The following is a 19,244-nucleotide window of genomic DNA, read 5'->3' as shown; positions in this document are numbered from 1 at the left end:
CAATCACAGAGAAAGGGACAGGGTTTTGTTCTTTCTGGATTCCATTAGAATGACAATCACAGAGAAAGGGACAGGGTTTTGTTCTTTCTGGATTTTAGAATGACAATCACAGAGAAGGGACAGGGTTTTTTTTCTGGATTCCATTAGAATGACAATCACAGAGAAAGGGACAGGGTTTTGTTCTTTCTGGATTCCATTAGAATGACAATCACAGAGAAAGGGACAGGGTTTTGTTCTTTCTGGATTCCATTAGAATGACAATCACAGAGAAAGGGACAGGGTTTTGTTCTTTCTGGACAGAGAGAAAGGGACAGGGCCTCTTACAATTCCAACTATACAGGGTTTTGTTCTTTCTGGATCCTGTAAGATACTGTTCTTAATTCTACAACTATCAGAAATGCTGAATTGTTTTGGGGCCCATGCTAAAGACTGGTCTGCTTGGTCTGCTAATACTAGTAAACGCCTAGTGTGCTACTTAAAAATAAAAATAAACATATTTTTTTTACTAATATACACTGCTCAAAAAAATAAAGGAAACACTTAAACAACACAGTCAATCACACTTCTGTGAAATCAAACTGTCCACTTAGGAAGCAACACTGATTGACAATACATTTCACATGCTGTTGTGCAAGTGGGATAGACAACAGGTGGAAATTATAGGCAATTAGCAAGACACCCCCAATAAAGGAGTGGTTCTGCAGGTGATAACCACAGACCAGTTCTCAGTTCCTATGCTTCCTGGCTGATGTTTTGGTCACTTTTGAATGCTGGCGGTGCTTTCACTCTAGTGGTAGCATGAGACGGAGTCTACAACCCACACAAGTGGCTCAGGTAGTGCAGCTCATCCAGGATGGTACATCAATGCGAGCTGTGGCAAGAAGGTTTGCTGTGTCTGTCAGCGTAGTGTCCAGAGCATGGAGGCGCTACCAGGAGACAGGCCAGTACATTAGGAGACGTGGAGGAGGCCGTAGGAGGGCAACAAACCCAGCAGCAGGACCGCTACCTCCGCCTTTGTGCAAGGAGGAGCAGGAGGAGCACTGCCAGAGCCCTGCAAAATTACCTCCAGCAGGCCACAAATGTGCATGTGTCTGCTCAAACGGTCAGAAACAGACTCCATGAGGGTGGTATGAGGGCCCGACGTCCACAGGTGGGGGTTGTGCTTACAGCCCAACACCGTGCAGGACGTTTGGCATTTGCCAGAGAACACCAAGATTGGCAAATTTGCCACTGGCACCCTGTGCTCTTCACAGATGAAAGCAGGTTCACACTGAGCACATGTGACAGACGTGACAGTTTGGAGACACCGTGGAGAACGTTCTGCTACCTGCAACATCCTCCAGCATGACCGGTTTGGCGGTGGGTCAGTCATGGTGTGGGGTGACATGTCTTTGGGGGGCCGCACAGCCCTCCATGTGCTCACCAGAGGTAGCCTGACTGCCATTAGGTACCGAGATGAGATCCTCAGACCCCTTGTGAGACCATATGCTGGTGCGGTTGGCCCTGGGTTCCTCCTAATGCAAGACAATGCTAGACCTCATGTGGCTGGAGTGTGTCAGCAGTTCCTGCAAGAGGAAGGCATTGATGCTATGGACTTGCCCGCCCGTTCCCCAGACCTGAATCCAATTGAGCACATCTGGGACATCATGTCTCACTCCATCCTCCAACGCCACGTTGCACCACAGACTGTCCAGGAGTTGGCGGATACTTTAGTCCAGGTCTGGGAGGAGATCCCTCAGGAGACCATCCGCCACCTCATCAGGAGCATGCCCAGGCGTTGTAGGGAGGTCATACAGGCACGTGGAGGCCACACACACTACTGAGCCTAATTTTGACTAGTTTTAAGGACATTACATCAAAGTTGGATCAGCCTGTAGTGTGGTATTCCACTTTAATTTTGAGTGTTGACTCCAAATCCAGACCTCCATGGGTTTATAAATGTGATTTCCATTGATCATTTTTGTGTGATTTTTGTCGTCAGCACATTCAACTATGTAGAGAAAAAAGTATTTAATAAGAATATTTCATTCAGATCTAGGATATGTTATTTTTTTGAGCAGTGTATCTTTTTTTATTCACATTTTTCAAGGGGTGCTGTAGCACCCTCAGCACCCCTACTTCCCACTGCTATGGGTAGGGGTTAAGGTTAGGGTAGGGACATCCCAAGGAGGCAGGATTGCACTGACCATACATTTGTCTTTCCAACTATTCAGCCAAGTTTATCACACATGCTGCTACATCAGCCTGGCCTTTCCCGCCTTTAGGTTTCCGTGTTTACTTTTATCATTGGATCACATTTTGCCATTCTCTGACTACTTACTGGCTGCAAAGAAAATCGATCAAAACAAAAGCAAGCTAACCTAAATATGGCACCAAATAATCAGACAATTAGAAACTACTCAGTTCCTAGAGGTATTTAAAAAGGTACTTTCAACGTGAGTGAATTTGCTATATTACTTGCCAGTTTTTGCTGTTTCCGAAAAACTAGCTAACCATGTCTGACCTGAACAATCACCCAAGACTACATACAGTACGAGCCCGTTAACTCATTCACCTATTTCATGATTAATATGCCACTGCAGTGGAGCGATGATCAACTGCATGTGTTTTATGAAAATGAAGTGAAAACGAATGTGGACCTCTTCATTTCTACAAAATGGCTTTAAGATGGTAAGGTGAGTGCCTGCATTTCCCCCCATGTACGCCATTACATCTCCAATGCATTTGTGATATTATGCATGTATGACATGTATCCTACGCAGGAGGTCCAGAACAGACATATTTCAACACCCAGACTTGTGTAGTCACAGATGAGAGTAGTTGACAAGGAATTGTCCAGCTGCGCGTGGAAGGTCCCTTGTGAAGAGAAACAGCTGAGAGCACAAAGCCGCCTGGACATGCGATGACAACAATCGTATGCCCTTTCTATTATATTGTGGTTTTCATATAGGCTACTACTGACATTGTTTAAAAATGATTTGGGATGTTTTTGTTTACCTATAGTGTTCCATAAAATATGTCCATGTTTGCTATTTTAGTGCGTTTTCATAAATTGAACTGGCTGTTTCTGTCAGTTATAATGTGTCCGTCTCTGTTCTGTGCTTCTCCCACTCGCTTAGGCTTTCCTATGAAAAGGACAGAAACAGACCTATGCAACTACATCAACTTCAGCATTCCAGAGCCAGAAATTCAGCCTCAAGTTTCCCTCCCTCCCTCCTCGGAATCATTTAGCTACCTGTGAAACTCAAGACTCCAGCATGAAAGTGTTTGATAAGACCACCACAATGGTAGCCTCTGCCATGTCCCAAACAACCGGATGTTCCAGTTTCTTTTATGCCTGCTACGTTATGTTACCACAACGGTAACAGGTAGGCCTCCGGAAATCCAGAAGCACATTCTAACAGTTGACAATTAGTTTAACAATACAATTTGGTCTAAGGCTCATTTAGTTGTGCAATATTCTGGTCCTGGATTCACTAGTAGAGCCGATATACAATGCAACACTTATTTGATGAGACAGCAGCCTAACAATTTACTGATTATTTCAGGATCAAGATGATGTGTCGAAGGAAGCTCTCTAAAGGACAAGATCCTTTCATCTCTGCAATATTAACATGCTGTGTCCTCTCTCCACACATCCCACCCCTCAAGTCACTTCTGACTAAACCCCTCAACTTCTTGAATGACTGAAAGTGTAGTGTCGTGAGTTGACAACGTATGTCAAGGACACAGTTTTATATTTTGTTGACGTGTGACTCAGCAATTAATCATTTCTCCACCTGCTCTTTAGTTTATTAGTGATTTAAGTAGTAGCACTAACCAGTACGGGGCGCTAGTGTGCTGTTAACCACAGACTGTTCTACTCAACAGTTGGAACCATGATACTGTATATATAAGACAGATGTTTTGTGAGTATGATGTTTACTGCTCATTTTGTTTTTCACTTTTGTATATTATCTACTTCACTTGCTTTGGCAATGTTAACATATGTTTCCTATGCCAATAAAGCCCCTTGAATGAATTGGTTTGTCAAACAACGTATGTATGTAATACGGGTTTGTTTTTTTGAAACTTCAAATCAACCTCAAGTCACCATCACTCGAAAGCAGGATGTCCACAAAATAATGACAAGACCAAAAAAAGTATGCTTAATGGATGTGTATTTTAATAAAAATAATTCTGTCAAAATAAAACAGAATACAATATTTCTTTATCATGTTTCCAGTACATAGGTATGTTTTTTAAAATTATAATTTTTTTTATATTGTTTAAGGTTTTAAAAGTTTCATGCTAAGTACAGGGTAACTCATTTCACAAATGCTAAACTCAATATGACATGTAAATCATAATAGAAGTATATTGTGCACAGCTTGTTTTCAATTCCTAATTCCATTACCTTCGCCTCTCCATTTGAAGCATGGATAGCTCCAAAGGCCAATTTAAAACAGAAAAGGAAAACTGGGAGGTTGTTTGCTAGAGTAGGTGTAGGTGTGTCTATAAAAGTCCCAGGAGAAGCTCAACAGATTCCTCCCTTTCTAAACACACATCCCTATATATTAGTCAAGTTAAAAATTCTACTGTATAATGAATTCTCTTAAAATGGAAATATACATTTTGGGTGGCTATTCTATTGAGTTCAAAAAGCCATTTGCTGTTTTTGAAAGAAACCAAGAGATACATGATTTGCTATAATGTCAAGCTATTATCAATACCTATCTGCTGTCTGCTTCCAATATTGAAAGCCTAGGACTGGTTGTATTCTGAATGACCATTAAACAGAATAGTGAAAACCCATGTGAACGGATAGGGCTGCCTAGAGACTTAATTAACTGAACAACATGAGTTAAAATAACTCTAATTTGATTCCAACATGGGTTACGATGTGTATAGGTATGCTTCAAAAGACAGTACGCCCCAGTATGTCAGTTGACTCTCACAGGTTTTGGATAAGGTCACAAGGCCCTTTCTTTTGCTTCCTACTGCAATACAAAAGAGGACCCTCACAAGTAAGTGAAGGTATTTGTTCTTGTTTTTCACATATTTTAGCAAGTATAAGCCCATGATGCAGATAGATGTGCAAATGTAAAGATTGTGTAAAAAAATAAAATAAAATCCAAATGGCCTTTGTGAACAATGTGAAGGGATATTAAAGTCTACCAAACACTAACAAGCTGCAAGCTGATGATTTCTACTCCCACCAGCCCTTTGCTTCACAAACATGCTTTACATGATTGTCAAAAAGTGAACGAAACACATTGCAATATGTCTAACAGGTGTAGGGGATGTCAATATCAATCTCATGATGGCCAGCAGCAAATCTGAAACAAAATGTAATATAATCTGCTAAACTACATTCAACAAACAGTGGAGCGCCTTTTGCTGGCTGGCTGGCTGGCTGGCTGGCTGGCTGGCTGGCTGGCTGAAATACTGGGTTAATACATCAATGATCAACATTTGTGCCAAGAGAACATCTGTTAAATATAAGAGAATACATACTGTAACAAAAAAGACCAAAACACATTCAACTGTGAATACAATGAACAAAAACAAACAAGAAACAAAGTTGTGGCCACATTTGTAAAAATGACTGGGTCTGTGTGAGAAAAATAGAACTGCAAGAAAGCCAGAATAAGCATGTTGGCAATGATAAGACAATGGTCTTTCAAAGCACTAATATGAAAAGACTGATAGACTGACTGTGTGGAATAAGTGTGGCAACTGGCAAGTACCATTGGTTATTAGAAAAGTTGGTCAAATTAAAAGCCTTGTATTTGGAAAATAGTTCCACTTTTTTATTCAATATATCATTATATTGTATATATTCAACATGACTTCATAAAAGGTATCTCAATTAGCAAGTAAAAACCAGGGAGTGATTTCCAAATTCAAATGACCCAAGCACTGTATGTCTGTGTGTTTTTACTGTGTGCAAGTACAAAGTAAAAGTCTAGTGTATTTCCAATCAAGTGTCTCCACTAGTTTTATGTGTAACATAAGGCAGCCCAACACAGGCAACCCAATTCTGATCTTCTTTCCACTAATTGGTCTTTAGACCGATCACATCAGATCTTTTTCAGCACTGAACTGATTGGGTCAAAAGATGTATTAGTGGCCAATTAGTGAGAAAGAAAAATCAGAATTGGGCTGCCTGTGTAAACGCAGCCTATGTTACACATCAAACTAGTGGAGAGACTTGATTGGAAATACACTACACTTATATTGAAACTCCGAAATGAATCAGTGTCATTATTTCATTTGTGCTACCATCTGAGGCTTTAAGGTGACCAGCGGGTTAGTGGCTTACAGCCACGTGCAGTCTCAGAATCAAATTCAGACCTTTAACTTTCAATTAAATCCATTTTTGGAGTACTAAGGCATACTAAGAAGTAAGAATTTGAACCAAAAGAATTCTGGTCCTCTTTCTACAATATCTCATACTGAGATGACAAAAGTCCTGTGAAAGTTCTGAATGAGAAACCAGAGTATTTTGCTTGGTAACGACAAAGCATGCCAATGTGAATTTATTTGATATGATGAACATCTTTAAAATACTGTGTAGGGAATTCAAATCCACTCATAAAAACAAAAACGGAATTCGATTATTTTTTTCAAGATGAGCACAACAAACTGACCAAATAAAAACTTGAAAATGGCTATATAAACAGAATAATTATCTTTAAATAGTGTCACACATTTTGTATTTGATAATACTAAATTAAAAACAAGCTTTCTCCTCATGTTCTACTCATTCCCCTGCACATCCTGCTTCTGCCAAATGGCAAGCGACACACCAATTCAAATACATGATCTCCTCAGTCATCTGGCAACCCATTGGAAAGTAATCTTCTTTGTAGTCCTGAACATTGCCTTAAGGATGAAAGAAACAATTTTGGAACTCCTGTATTGTAATCTGTTCAACACTATTTCTGTACTCCAAACTGTAACCTTTACAATCCTGTTTGATAATGTTGATGATAACAGCATGGGCCATGTGTAGTCAAAAATGTTCCATAAACGTTCCCTATAGGCTCAACAATCATTGACATGATGCTAGAAGGGGAGGGTCGTTATGTGTGGGTGTCGGTGCATACTCACCTGGACTGGGGCTAGTGCAAAAAGCTGTCAACTCTGGCGAAGGAACAGGAGCCTGAGCGGACCCTGGCCATGAGCTGGACACACTCTGTGGCCTGACCTACAGCCAGCATCAGAGGGGGCTGCTTAGGCAAGTTCTGAGACTCTGAGGGGTCAAAAGACAATAAAGGGATCATCAGCGTGTACATTAACGAAGCATGTGCGACTCAGTAGAGGCTGCTGAGGGGATGACGGCTCATAGTAACGGCTAGAATGGAGTCTATGGAATGGTATCGAACACATCAAAGACGTGTTTTCCATGTGGTTGATACTACTCCATTATAGCCATCATTATGAGCGGTCCTCCCCTCAGCAGCCTCCACCGGTGTGACTCAAACTTGTACATGGCAACATGTAGAGCGTGTTTCATTAGACGAGAGTTAACACACACTACCAAGCCCAACAAAACGTGTTGGGCATCATTGTAGAAAAATAACTTGTGATCGGGAGTAAAACAAACATCTACAGTGTGCTTTCATGTCATTGTGTGTGTGTGAAACTTAGCCTTACCCAAGATGGCGCTGTTGAGAGCAGAGCATATATTTTCTCTCTGCATTGGGTCTAGCTGTTGCCCAACTGGGCAGTTCCAGGGATCTGAATACGCTAATAGACTGAATGCATCCTGTAGTAAAAAAAGAGAGGGAGATAAAGAGAAAGAAAGAAAACATTGTGACCAGTTTAAGCAGAATAGCCCATTAATGACAATGATTTGGGAGCTGTAGAATGGTCTGTTGTAAACCGAGGGAACATCATTAGACCAGGGGTAGGCAACTACCTTCAGCCGCAGGACGTTTATTTTGTCAGAGTGGAGAGTCGGGGTGCCGGAACATAATTATAATAATTTGTCACACTGGAAATTGACCACAACTAAGCCTAAAAAGAGATTGTATTTGAAAATAACAATCATTTTATACCTTGAATTACATTGAGACACGATCACACATGTCTACTGGAAACAGATTTCCTAAATTAAACACATTTTTAGCTGAATTCCTGGGGGTTTACATTTTCTGACCAAAAATGAAAATATATATTTTTTACATAAACTTTGGGGGGGCCAACAAAAAAACCTCCTACGGGCCTGTTGCTGACCCAATGGCCATATACAAGTAGATGTGTGTAAACAGCTCAGAGGGGAAAGGGAATACTTAGTCAGTTGCACAACTGAATGCATTCAACTGGAATGCGTCTTCCATGTTTAACCCAACTCCTCTGTATCAGAGAGGTGCGGGGGTCTGCTTTAAATCGACATCGTTGGCACTCGGGAGCAGTTGTTGTTCGGGGTTAACTGCCTTGTTCAAGGGCAGAATGGCAGATTTTTCCACCTTACCAGCTCGGGGATTCAAACCGGTTACTTGCCCAACGCTCTTAACCACTGCCGCCCTTGGAAATCCTGCAAGTCATTGTATTGCAGCATAACAAAACATGCCCCAGGGCGGTGGTTGACCCCCCCCTCCCCGGTACCTGCAGCATCTTCTTGTGCGTGGCGTTCTTGCCGTATTCCCGGCACAGCTGCTCGTTGAGGCCCTGCAGCTCGCGGCCAAACTGGATCATCCTCTCTGTGGCTGCCTGGTTCCCTCCACACAGCTGTCTGGAGGCACAGCTGTCTTCTCCAAGGAAGGAGACACACACACACAGGGTCAGAGGCCAGCCGCGGACTGAGACTGTATTTTACACTTGCACCTGACAATCAAAATAGGAAGCGTGTGTGTGTGTGTTAAGCGCCTGTACCTGCCACTCCGTTGCCCAGGCTGCCGTCCTCAGCCTGCAGGATTTCTTGATGCTTGTAGGTGCCGTTCATGATCCGAGTAGAGGAGTTCTCCGCCACCCCATTAGTGTAGTGCTCTGCCTCGATCTCCATCTCACTGTCACTGCAGAGGACCCAAGTCAGGTTCACTCATCCATACAGAACATCATTATACCACAGATGGTTTTCCTCTCTCTCACATTCATGGACACAGATGACAGACACCCCAGTAAAAACAGAAATACATTACTAAACAGAGGAACCCTTGCCTTGCCACACACCTGGTCTCCTGGTTGCTGGTGCCACTGTGAGGCTGGGACTTGGTGGAGTCAGTGGAGTTGGACTCAGAGTAGTTAACAGAGGAAGGGGAGGAAGAGGAAGAGGAGGAGGCAGAGCTGACACCAGGGTACTTGTTGTGGCTCTTGTTCTTGTTGGGAGGGGTGACCCCGTTACTGCATGTTGGGCTGTCTGCTCCTGGAGTGGACAGAGAGCCAGGGTGAAACAGATACAAAGAGATAAGAGAGAGGATTGTGTAACACACTACGTGGATGGATAGTTATGTAGGAGTGTGTAGGGTGGATAGGTGGATTTGCAGGCATTTCCCTTACCTGCGCTGTGCAGATGGGGGTTGGTAGCTCCATGTCGGGGGCTCAGGCTGGGGGAGCCAGGGTAGCTGTCCTGGGACTTGGGGGAGCGGACACTGAAGCATCGTACCTCACTGTCTGTACCGTTCACCATCTCCACAAACTGCCGACACCTGGGAGGGACGGGCAACTATTCATCTGCCTGACATTCACTCTATTTTGACACTCAAACAAATGGCTAACACCCTCACCTTCTTTGCACTAACACTCACACTTGTCCTTTCATACTAGCGCTGACTTTTCAGATAACTACTGTATTAAAGAAAAATGTACTTGACTGGACTACGACTGCGGAGATGGATGCACTGAGTCGCTATGGATAAGAGCATCTTCTAAATGACTTGAAATGCTTCTTTATTAGTCTCACCGAAATCATTCACAACCACTCCACTATCCACCTAAGAGTCTCATCACTCCTCTACAACCTATGTCTGACATTGTTTATCCAGGAATACATTGTACTACATTCTGCTTAACTGTCTGATATCTCATGCAGTCTGAACACAATTGTTATTGCAATACTTCAATTGCTCTCAGAGGTCGGCAAAGGTGTGGCCACGTAAGATCACGTCTTTGTACCCTGAAATATCTAAATGCAACAGAAACAAGTCAGACTGGTTCCAGAGTATAAGTATCTGGCTTTATGGATACATGTCATTACCATTGGATGAAAGTCAAACAGATCAGCTCACTCCTCTTCCATGACAAAATGGAGCAACAGGCATGACCAATCAAACCATGAGTTCCCTCAGCGGCAGCAACTGCGACCTTGTGCTCACCCTGCCCCCTCTCTATGTAACGCTCCTCTACTGCTACATCAAGCTCCTTTCTACCTCTATAAGAGATATAAATACTGGCCTTCTTGCTGTGTGTCTGCTTCTCATCGGATCACAGTATTTATTCATCTAATGTCTTTGTGCCATAAACACACAGCTGGGAAGCAGGCCACAGCTTTACTGCTAAGTGCTTCTAGGGTTGTATTGCATGTGACGGAGCCTGCAAAGGCATTACAAGACCAGCAGTGCGTATCTAAGCCCCACAATTCCAATACTCCTCCATTTAGCCCTTCAATAAACACTCATAAGAGTCCCATAGTTGGGTTCAAGGCTGCTCACTTCAACATGAACAGTAAATTGGAGTTGTGTTCTAGGAGCCCAGGGTACAGCTGCTGTGTGGCTTCGATGGCCTCGCCAACCCTCCCTGCCAATACCAGCTTCTGTATTCCTGTTGACAAAAATATGCATGTTACCATTAAAAACTGATTGGATGGATGACTGTGGGGAAAATTAATGACAGTGATTGGTCTTCAGTGTTTCTGTGGTATTGTCAGCGTGGAGCCTTTGTGTGGTTCTCACTCTGTCTGTTCTTTATGGAGGTCTGGTCCTCCTGGATCAAGGTTTCTGTAGCCCTGGCAAAGGCTGTGGCTGTGGCACAGTACCCATGATGCACCAGATAGGTGGATACCATGCTGAAAGAATCAAAGACATGGTTTAGCCTTACAGTAGTACAGAAAAAGACAGTAGTCTGTTAGGGTGGGTGATAAGTAGGGCTGTGGCGGTCACAAAATTATGTCAGCTGGTGATCGACAGCCATTTGCTTGACAGTCTCACAGTAATTGACCGTTAATTAACATAAACACATTTAGCATCTCCAGGCTTCCACAGTAGCCTACAAGCCACTGATGCTGATCTTGGGAACATCAACATTTTAAAAAGTCAAATCTATGTAATATAGACTACACCTTCACATTAAATCCTTTATTTATTATAGAGAGGTCTAAAGAAGCATGATATGAAGAAAATGTAGTCTAATTCAGAAGAACAGAATAGCATACTCAGAGTTCTCCTTATGTTAGGTCCTGATGTGGCTATGCCAAATGGCTGTGGGCTACACTAGTTAATTTAGCAGACAATATTTACTTTGAATAATTTTATAGTACGAAGAATACAATTCAACAAAGCGGAATAAAATAGAAATGATATTTTCTCCAAATGATTTGTGGGAGTGTGCACATGTGGCTATTCTGTGTTGAGCGGTTAACAAAGATATAGGTACTCCTATATGCTTCATTTAGAGGTTACAATGTAAATTTACAAACATTGGGCTATATGTTTTGATTTTTAATACATTTTAAGGTTGCATGATGAGATTCTAATGATGATTTGAAAAAAGTTGCTAGAAAGGCATGAGCTCTGCTTAGTTTTTTTGTGCAGGCTGTACACACTCCAATAGTCTCTCATTCACAATTGGAGAAGCACTTCATAACACCTAGAATTTCACACGGCATCCCCTTTGTGTGGCCATAATGCACCCTAAAGAATGCCATGAATTTTGCGGCCAGCGGACATTGTGCCCTTATCCCGGAGTGCTGCGCGCTCCATCACGTGATCGGGTCTTTCTCACAGGCTACAAGTGAAGAGAGACACATCGGGGACGCAACTGGGCGCCTCCTTATCAAATTCAGAGGTGCATATTGAAGATATTGGAAGAACTGTCCACATTTACTTTTCGTCAGCCAACAAGATGAGTAGGCCTAAAAAAACAGCAAAAGCACTAGCCTATGTCAATCTACTATCCCCCATAGTACAAAGGTCGACCTGTTCTATTCTGTGTAAGAAATAAATATTAGTCTGGGACAGTTGTGGGATGAGATAGATCCCAAATTAATACAACCACATGGTACTAGGCTATAAGCGCGACTGTTCAATTAGCAGAAAACACAATCATCAAAAATGACCGCAAATGCAATTATGCATGTAATGCTTTTATTATTAAAGGAGCATTTTTATGGTGAAAATTATCTTCCCCAAACTTGAAACTCACATGCTGCTTATATATGCCAGTTAGGCTCTACACCCCTTGTAAAGCAGATTAATGTGCTTAATTATATTAAGTTATTTGGCCACTTTAGTTGTGATACAAACCTCATTAAAACATATAGGCCTATGGGCTAGGCTACTTGAGTTGTGATACAAACCTCATTAAAACATATAGGCCTATGGGCTAGGCTACTTGAGTTGTGATACAAACCTCATTAAAACATGGCCTAGTTGTGATACAAACCTCATTAAAACATATAGGCTCATTAAAAAACATTAAAACATATAGGCCTATGGGCTAGGCTACTTGAGTTGTGATACAAACCTCATTAAAACATATAGGCCTATGGGCTAGGCTACTTGAGTTGTGATACAAACCTCATTAAAACATATAGGCCTATGGGCTAGGCTACTTGAGTTGTGATACAAACCTCATTAAAACATATAGGCCTATGGGCTAGGCTACTTGAGTTGTGATACAAACCTCATTAAAACATATAGGCCTATGGGCTAGGCTACTTGAGTTGTGATACAAACCTCATTAAAACATATAGGCCTATGGGCTAGGCTACTTGAGTTGTGATACAAACCTCATTAAAACATATAGGCCTATGGGCTAGGCTACTTGAGTTGTGATACAAACCTCATTAAAACATATAGGCCTATGGGCTAGGCTACTTTAGTTGTGATACAAACCTCATTAAAACATATAGGCCTATGGGCTAGGCTACTTGAGTTGTGATACAAACCTCATTAAAACATATAGGCCTATGGGCTAGGCTACTTGAGTTGTGATACAAACCTCATTAAAACATATAGGCCTATGGGCTAGGCTACTTGAGTTGTGATACAAACCTCATTAAAACATATAGGCCTATGGGCTAGGCTACTTGAGTTGTGCGACTAGGATTCGAAAAAGTCACAAAAACAGGTTTCTTATGCTGGGCATCATTTACAAGTGATAATATATAATTCACAAGCGATAGGCTAATATTGTCACCCATCAGACTATTGCTGATTTAATCTAGTCGTTACATATACTAAATAATATATGTTTGGTAGGCTACTAATGACGATCAACAGCATCAGAGCTTGGAGAAGCCTAATTACGGTGACTAAACGGTCACGTGGAATTTGACTACCTTCATTACTTGTGACCGCCGGTGTGGTGGTAATACAGTCACCGCAACAGCCCTAGTGATAATTGTGGTGTGGGTATGGATCCCTTACTTCTGAAGCACTGCCTGCCACTCTCCCAGTCTCTCTCCGATGGGGAAGCGGGCGATCATGCCGTGGATCTTAGCCCTCCATTCACTCATATAGTCCTCAATGTCAAACACAAAGGGCTGCTGGCCAAAGTTAGCATCCACAATCTCTCCTGGAGTCTGCAGGCCCACTGTGGGGTAAAGGTTGGGCTGTGGGTAAAGGGAGAGGTGTGAAAACACATTCCCCCTCTGGCCATAATAGGAAGAACTTGCCATTAATTTTGATTACTTGATAATTTGATGGCATGGCAACCGTGAATAATGTAGGACTTTTATATCATCACCACTAATGGAAGCAGCAAAGCTACCACTACTGATTGCAACAGAAGGCCTTGACATTGACCATGTCCACATTTCAGTGTAATACTCACAGGGAGATCTGTAAAGGCTACACCTGGAGAACAAACAGAGAGAAAAGTGTTAATGGACTAGAAGAAATTGAAAATGTTATAATCTGCAACCAAGTAAACAGAATCGTATAAATTGCCTAGGAACATTTCAAATTGTTGAAGCATATTTTAATTTCATATAACAATTAACTTGGATGTTTTTTACCCTGCACTGTTGGTGCGCAGTTCTCACCTAGACTGATGCCGTTCTTGGTGTAGAAACAGGTGTTGTTAATTAGGTTCACACAGCAGCCAATCACATCGCCTGTGGTGAAGGTTGGGCCATATGGTTGGCCAGTCCCTGAAGAACAGAAGGAGTGTCCGTCGTCGCCATGGTAACCATATGAGTGCTTGTCCCAACCTGGGATAGGAAACAAGGCAGAAGTGATTAGAGGAAATCTAGACCCATGGTATGAATATTGAATATTACACATTAACAAACTGGAGGAAACGACAGAGAAAATCAAGGCATATTGAACGAACACTTTCACATATCAAATCTAGCTAGTTTAATATGCATCAGGTCATGGATAGGGCAGTGCTACTCATACATTTGAGGGGAAGGAGTGAGATGGGTGACCCCAGTAGTGTGATGAGTAATATAATCCCCATAAAGACACTGTGACATGGGGTGGAGCTGAGCCTGACAAATGGTCTCTTTCGAATTAGGATATCCCTTGTCCTGTGTAGCGTGTGTAATACTATGGGTGGCCAGCGAGAGGCATCAGTCTCTGAATAGGAGCACTGACTGATGAGTCATACTCAAACAGAGCAGTACATATGATGTTTGTGCATGGTATCAATAGGGACGGGGAAGGAGAGTAGACTGTGTGCCGAGGGAGATGTGGATGGTAGATCTTCAAGTCAGTGCATGAGTTTGTGTGTGGCCTGTGTGTGTGTGCGCAGTGAGAGTATTGTCTGCTCAATCAGTGTCTGTCACCAACCAAAAAGTGAAAGCGGCACAGAGAAAGTAGGTTGTGTGTGAGAACTGTGAGATATTAGATGAATCTGCGGAGCAGCGCTGACAGGGATATTGGTCCTAAAGCTGGGCTCAGTGTTGCCTGCATGCTAATGAATTGGGCAGGGCTCCACTATGGGATCAGACACACAGAGGTCAACAGGGAATATTAAAACTATTCCAGCCAGAACCAGACCACACCCCCACACGGTCACAGAAATGTACTGAAGTCCATTGGCATATAATGTACTAGAAACCTAAATAAATCTTCATAAACAATATGTTCATGCAACTCTCTCACACACACAGGCTGCCATTTCCACCATATTCCAACCATTGTGTAACAGAGATACATTTGAAGCACTCTGGAAGCTGGGAGAGAATAAACAGCAGTTGTAGTCAGCAAGAGCATGTAGAATTGGCTGGATGAGTCCAAAGCATTCCAAAGGCCTCCGGCGCCACGGAGAATCCAATAGGCAGGTGACACAGCCTGAGGCAGGGTTCATATTATTGGTCAGAGCAGCATGGAGGAATGATCTAATAGGCAGGGAATTGCATCAGTGCACAAGGGAAAACATACTGTAGCTCCCCATGTGCCAAAGTTAGCCCCTCGGCAGCAATATGCCAACCCTCTTCCAACCTGTCTTGTGTCCCCAGCAGCCACTGTACCAATCAGTGACATCTTCACGTGCATGAGGGTGGGGGAAAGGGCGAGAGAGAATTTGATGGAATTATGCAAGAACGTATTAAATCTACATGTACCTTCTGCTTAACCCCCATTGTCTGTTCAACTGGTGATGAAAGAAAGAGTGTTTGATTAACTAATTACTGCTGAGCAGTGGGCCAGGCCAGGGTGCAGCTGGCCCTGTATTCATGCAGTGATACCGCTCACATCTCCGCTCTGTGTTTGGTGACAAAAACACTCATCTACTAGCCTGTTTGGTTACATTCAATCCAATCTCATCAGGCCTTGGCATGAGTTTTTGCTTGGATGGGTTCATTCACTGTATCAGCGTGCTGCAGACCAATTTGTTATATGTTCTGACCATTCAAGAGTAGGCTTATATGTAACTCTATTGTAGAATTTATGGTTGAGGAAAATTCCATTTGGGCCCAGACTGTATACTGTATTGAAGATGAGATGGCCTTAAGTGGATTTCTTGAAATTAAATGGTCAACAATTACTTGTTAATTTCTCCCTTCCTCTTCAATGAATGTGAGCCAGCCACCCTGCCTGTGGCAGCTCCACTATCACCTGACCTTCATACATACACTGAAAGCTTTTATGTGGAGGAAAAAAGGTACTTGCTGGTATTTCACATGTTACATTTCATCCTCTCATTACTAATGGCTGAGCTCAAACAAGCCCAGGCATGTTCTGGAACAGCCAGACTCTGGGAGACATCAATACACATGGTTTCACTGTGACATGGAATCTAAATCCATCCAGGCACTCCAGAGGAAAGATGGTCAATCTGGAAACATAAATCTGGATGTAGATTACCATGGCACTCTAAAACGTAGCACACCACATGCAAAAGATTAACACCTTAAAACTGTGCCCCTCGAATAGTAAAAACTGAACCATATGATGTGTTAAAAAACCAAACATCTTGAATCACATCAGTCACTGCTGCAGTGATGGTGTGAGGAGATCCATCTGAAGATAACACTGTTTGGGTTCATTTTAGAGTTGTATTTTAAAAAACACATAGTAGTAGTAGTTGTCCACAATCTATTACAGTCGCACAACCAAAGCACACACTGACTATTACCCCTTGTCCTTCAATCCTAAACCAATCCAGCAGAGATTATAGGCAGGGCAGGGTTCTTGCTGTGAACCCTCTGACCTCCAAAACACACACTCATCCCATACTGACTCACAGCCTTCCCATCGCTGCCATCGCTCTACCTTCCCTTCTGCCATCGCTCTACCTTCCCTTCTGCCATCGCTCTACCTTCCCTCATACTCACCAGGCAGTCTGTTCATGTTGACCCCCTGGGCAGACAGACCAATCCCCATGTACCTGGAGACAACAACAGTGAGGTCAAAGGTCAGAGACATCATTAGCTTAGACAACATGAGTCAGTCTGATATAGGTCAATAGCTGGACTGATTAATCCTTTCAGACCCAAAGTTACTTCCCTTTATTTACTACTCTTTAGTTTCTCTACACGTTGCTCAACATGCCATTTTCCACTGAAGAAATAGAGATAGGCTTACAGTAATAGCTAACATGAGTAAACAGATCGTGGTGTAATGATTACAAGTTTGAGGTTAGACCATTAGGGGTACTAACTATCAGCAAATACGTACCCATCCCTGCCCTTGCTGACAATCTTCACTTCGAAGTAGTAGATCCCACAGGCGGCTGGTATGGGATGAGTGGCACGCACAGACGCGGCATCCTTATGGTTCTTCCCATGGCCTACAGAAGGAGCAAAATGTTGTATTGGAGTCAGTACAATACACCAAACATCCCACAACTCTGTCAATCTGAAAAGGTTGAGGCGTCTCTCCCCATGGACCCTGAAAAGCCTCAATCTGTACGAATTACGAAACTATTTCAAATTTCCCTGTCAATCCTACCTCTATTTACAATAATATTCATGCAAATTCATACTTAAATCCTGTGACATGAAATCTTAGAGCGCTTCCAAGTACCCTCCATAGCTGTATACATGAATGCCAAACTAGTCAGAAACATGGAGTTCACTTAGCCTGGAACACTCTGGCAGCAAAGTAATGTCAGGGTCAGTATAGTGAGGCTGTCACAGTCTCGCCATTCCATCCAGCTCATAATTGTGACAGCTCCCAGGAGTAGCCTAGAGAGCTTACACAACCCTGTGTGTGTGTGTGTGTGTGTGTGTGTGTGTGTGTGTGTGTGTGTGTGTGTGTGTGTGTGTGTGTGAGACTAAGCTATCCCTTTTTGCTGGTTGATAAAACAACACTTAAAGGCCAGTCACGATGCTGCTGTGAAGTACACTACATGAGCAAAAGTATGTGGACACGTGCTCGTCAAATATCTCAATCCAAAATCATGGGCATTAATATAAAATAGGTCCCCCCTTTTGCTGCAACAGCCTCAATTCTTCTGGGAAGGCTTCCCACTAGATGTTGGGACATTGCTGGGGGGACTTGCTTCCGTTCAGCCACAAGAGCATTAGTGAGGTTGGGCACTGATGTTGGGAAATTAGGCCTGGCTCGCAGTTGACGTTCCAATTCATCCCGAAGTTGTTTGATGGGGTTGAGGTCAGGGTTCTGTGCAGGCCAGTCAAGTTCTTCCATACCGATCTCGATGTACCATTACTGTATGGACCTCGCTTCGTGCACGGGGGCATTATGCTGAAACCCGGAAAGGGCCCTCCCCCACTGTTGCCACAAAGTCAGAAGCACAGAATTGTCTAGAATGTCATTGTATGCTGTAGCGTTAAGATTTCCCTTCACTGGGACTAAGGGGCCTAGCTCGAATCATGAAAACAGCCCCAGACCATTATTCCCTCAACCATCAAACTTTACAGTTGGCACTATGCTTTGGGGTAGGTAACGTTCTCCTGACATCCGCCAAACCCAGATCCGTATGTCAGACTGCCAGATGGTGAAGCGTGATTAATCACTACAGAAGGTGGCGAGCTTTACACCACTCCAGCCGACACTTGGCATTGCACATGGTGATTTTAGGCTTGTGTGCGGCTGCATGGCCATGGAAACCCATTTCATTAAGTTCCTGGCGAGAAGTTATTGTGCTGACGTTGCTTCCAGAGGCAGTTTGGAACTTGGTAGTGAGTGTTGCAACCGAGGACAGACGTTTTTTTTGCACTATGTGCTTCAGCACTCGGCGGGCCCGGTCTGTGACCTTGTGTGGCTAACCACTTCGCGGCTGAGCCGTTGTTGCTCCTAGAGGTTTCCACTTCACAATAACAGCACCTACAGTTGACCAGGGAAGCTCTACCAGGGCAGAAATCTGACAAACTGACTTGTTGGAAAAGTGGCATCCGATGACAGTACCACATTGAAAGTCACAGCTCTTCGGTAAGGCCATTCTACTGGCAATGTTTGTGTAAGGAGATTTCATGGCTGTGTGCTCAAAATTTATACACCTGTCGGCAACGGGTGTGGCTGAAATAGCTTATCCACTCATTTGAAGGGGTGTCCACATACACTATATATACACAAAAGTATCTGTGGGCCATGCCACACAGAACATGTCTATCTGTAAGAGGAGCTGTGCCTCTATACTGTATCTCTGTCTGTAACGCACGGCCATCTTCATTGCCATTTTGTACAAAT

At 43.1% G+C, this 19,244-nt stretch overlaps 1 protein-coding gene and 2 long non-coding RNA genes across 5 annotated transcripts in view; 1 reads left to right on the top strand and 2 right to left on the bottom strand.

Annotated features, from left to right (window-relative positions):
- Positions 1-2,113: 2,113 nt before the first annotated feature.
- LOC118401265 (uncharacterized) lies at positions 2,114-4,039 on the top strand. Of its 2 annotated transcripts, none has more exons than XR_008075466.1 (4): positions 2,114-2,675; positions 2,763-2,914; positions 3,120-3,368; positions 3,549-4,039. It is a non-coding gene; the product is annotated as an uncharacterized LOC118401265 (long non-coding RNA). The 2 variants fall into 2 exon arrangements; XR_004829215.2 differs by having other exon boundaries at positions 2,115-2,670.
- A 104-nt stretch (positions 4,040-4,143) lies between these two features.
- ranbp10 (RAN binding protein 10) overlaps positions 4,144-19,244 on the bottom strand; it is a 37,260-nt gene continuing 22,159 nt past the window's right edge. The window contains exons 2-15 of one of the 2 annotated variants that reach the window (XM_035798627.2): positions 17,271-17,382; positions 16,928-16,980; positions 14,189-14,356; positions 13,978-14,000; positions 13,572-13,756; positions 10,878-10,990; positions 10,638-10,746; positions 9,487-9,635; positions 9,160-9,352; positions 8,863-9,002; positions 8,596-8,741; positions 7,642-7,753; positions 7,096-7,237; positions 4,144-6,867 (exon numbers count right to left, since the gene is read on the bottom strand). In XM_035798627.2, the coding sequence (XP_035654520.1) occupies positions 7,107-7,237; positions 7,642-7,753; positions 8,596-8,741; positions 8,863-9,002; positions 9,160-9,352; positions 9,487-9,635; positions 10,638-10,746; positions 10,878-10,990; positions 13,572-13,756; positions 13,978-14,000; positions 14,189-14,356; positions 16,928-16,980; positions 17,271-17,382 (1,634 nt within the window). In that variant the 3' untranslated portion in view covers positions 4,144-6,867; positions 7,096-7,106. The remainder of the gene's footprint in view (positions 6,868-7,095; positions 7,238-7,641; positions 7,754-8,595; positions 8,742-8,862; positions 9,003-9,159; positions 9,353-9,486; positions 9,636-10,637; positions 10,747-10,877; positions 10,991-13,571; positions 13,757-13,977; positions 14,001-14,188; positions 14,357-16,927; positions 16,981-17,270; positions 17,383-19,244) is intronic. The other variant, XM_035798628.2, reaches the window with a different exon arrangement.
- LOC127910621 (uncharacterized) lies at positions 11,005-13,563 on the bottom strand. Its single transcript, XR_008075465.1, has 3 exons — positions 13,038-13,563; positions 12,667-12,984; positions 11,005-12,552 (listed from the first exon to the last, which is right to left on the bottom strand). It is a non-coding gene; the product is annotated as an uncharacterized LOC127910621 (long non-coding RNA).

Source organism: Oncorhynchus keta, chromosome 22 (genome assembly GCF_023373465.1).
Source record: "Oncorhynchus keta strain PuntledgeMale-10-30-2019 chromosome 22, Oket_V2, whole genome shotgun sequence".
Classification (NCBI taxonomy): domain Eukaryota; kingdom Metazoa; phylum Chordata; class Actinopteri; order Salmoniformes; family Salmonidae; genus Oncorhynchus; species Oncorhynchus keta.
This window is presented reverse-complemented; position numbering and strand designations above follow the sequence as displayed.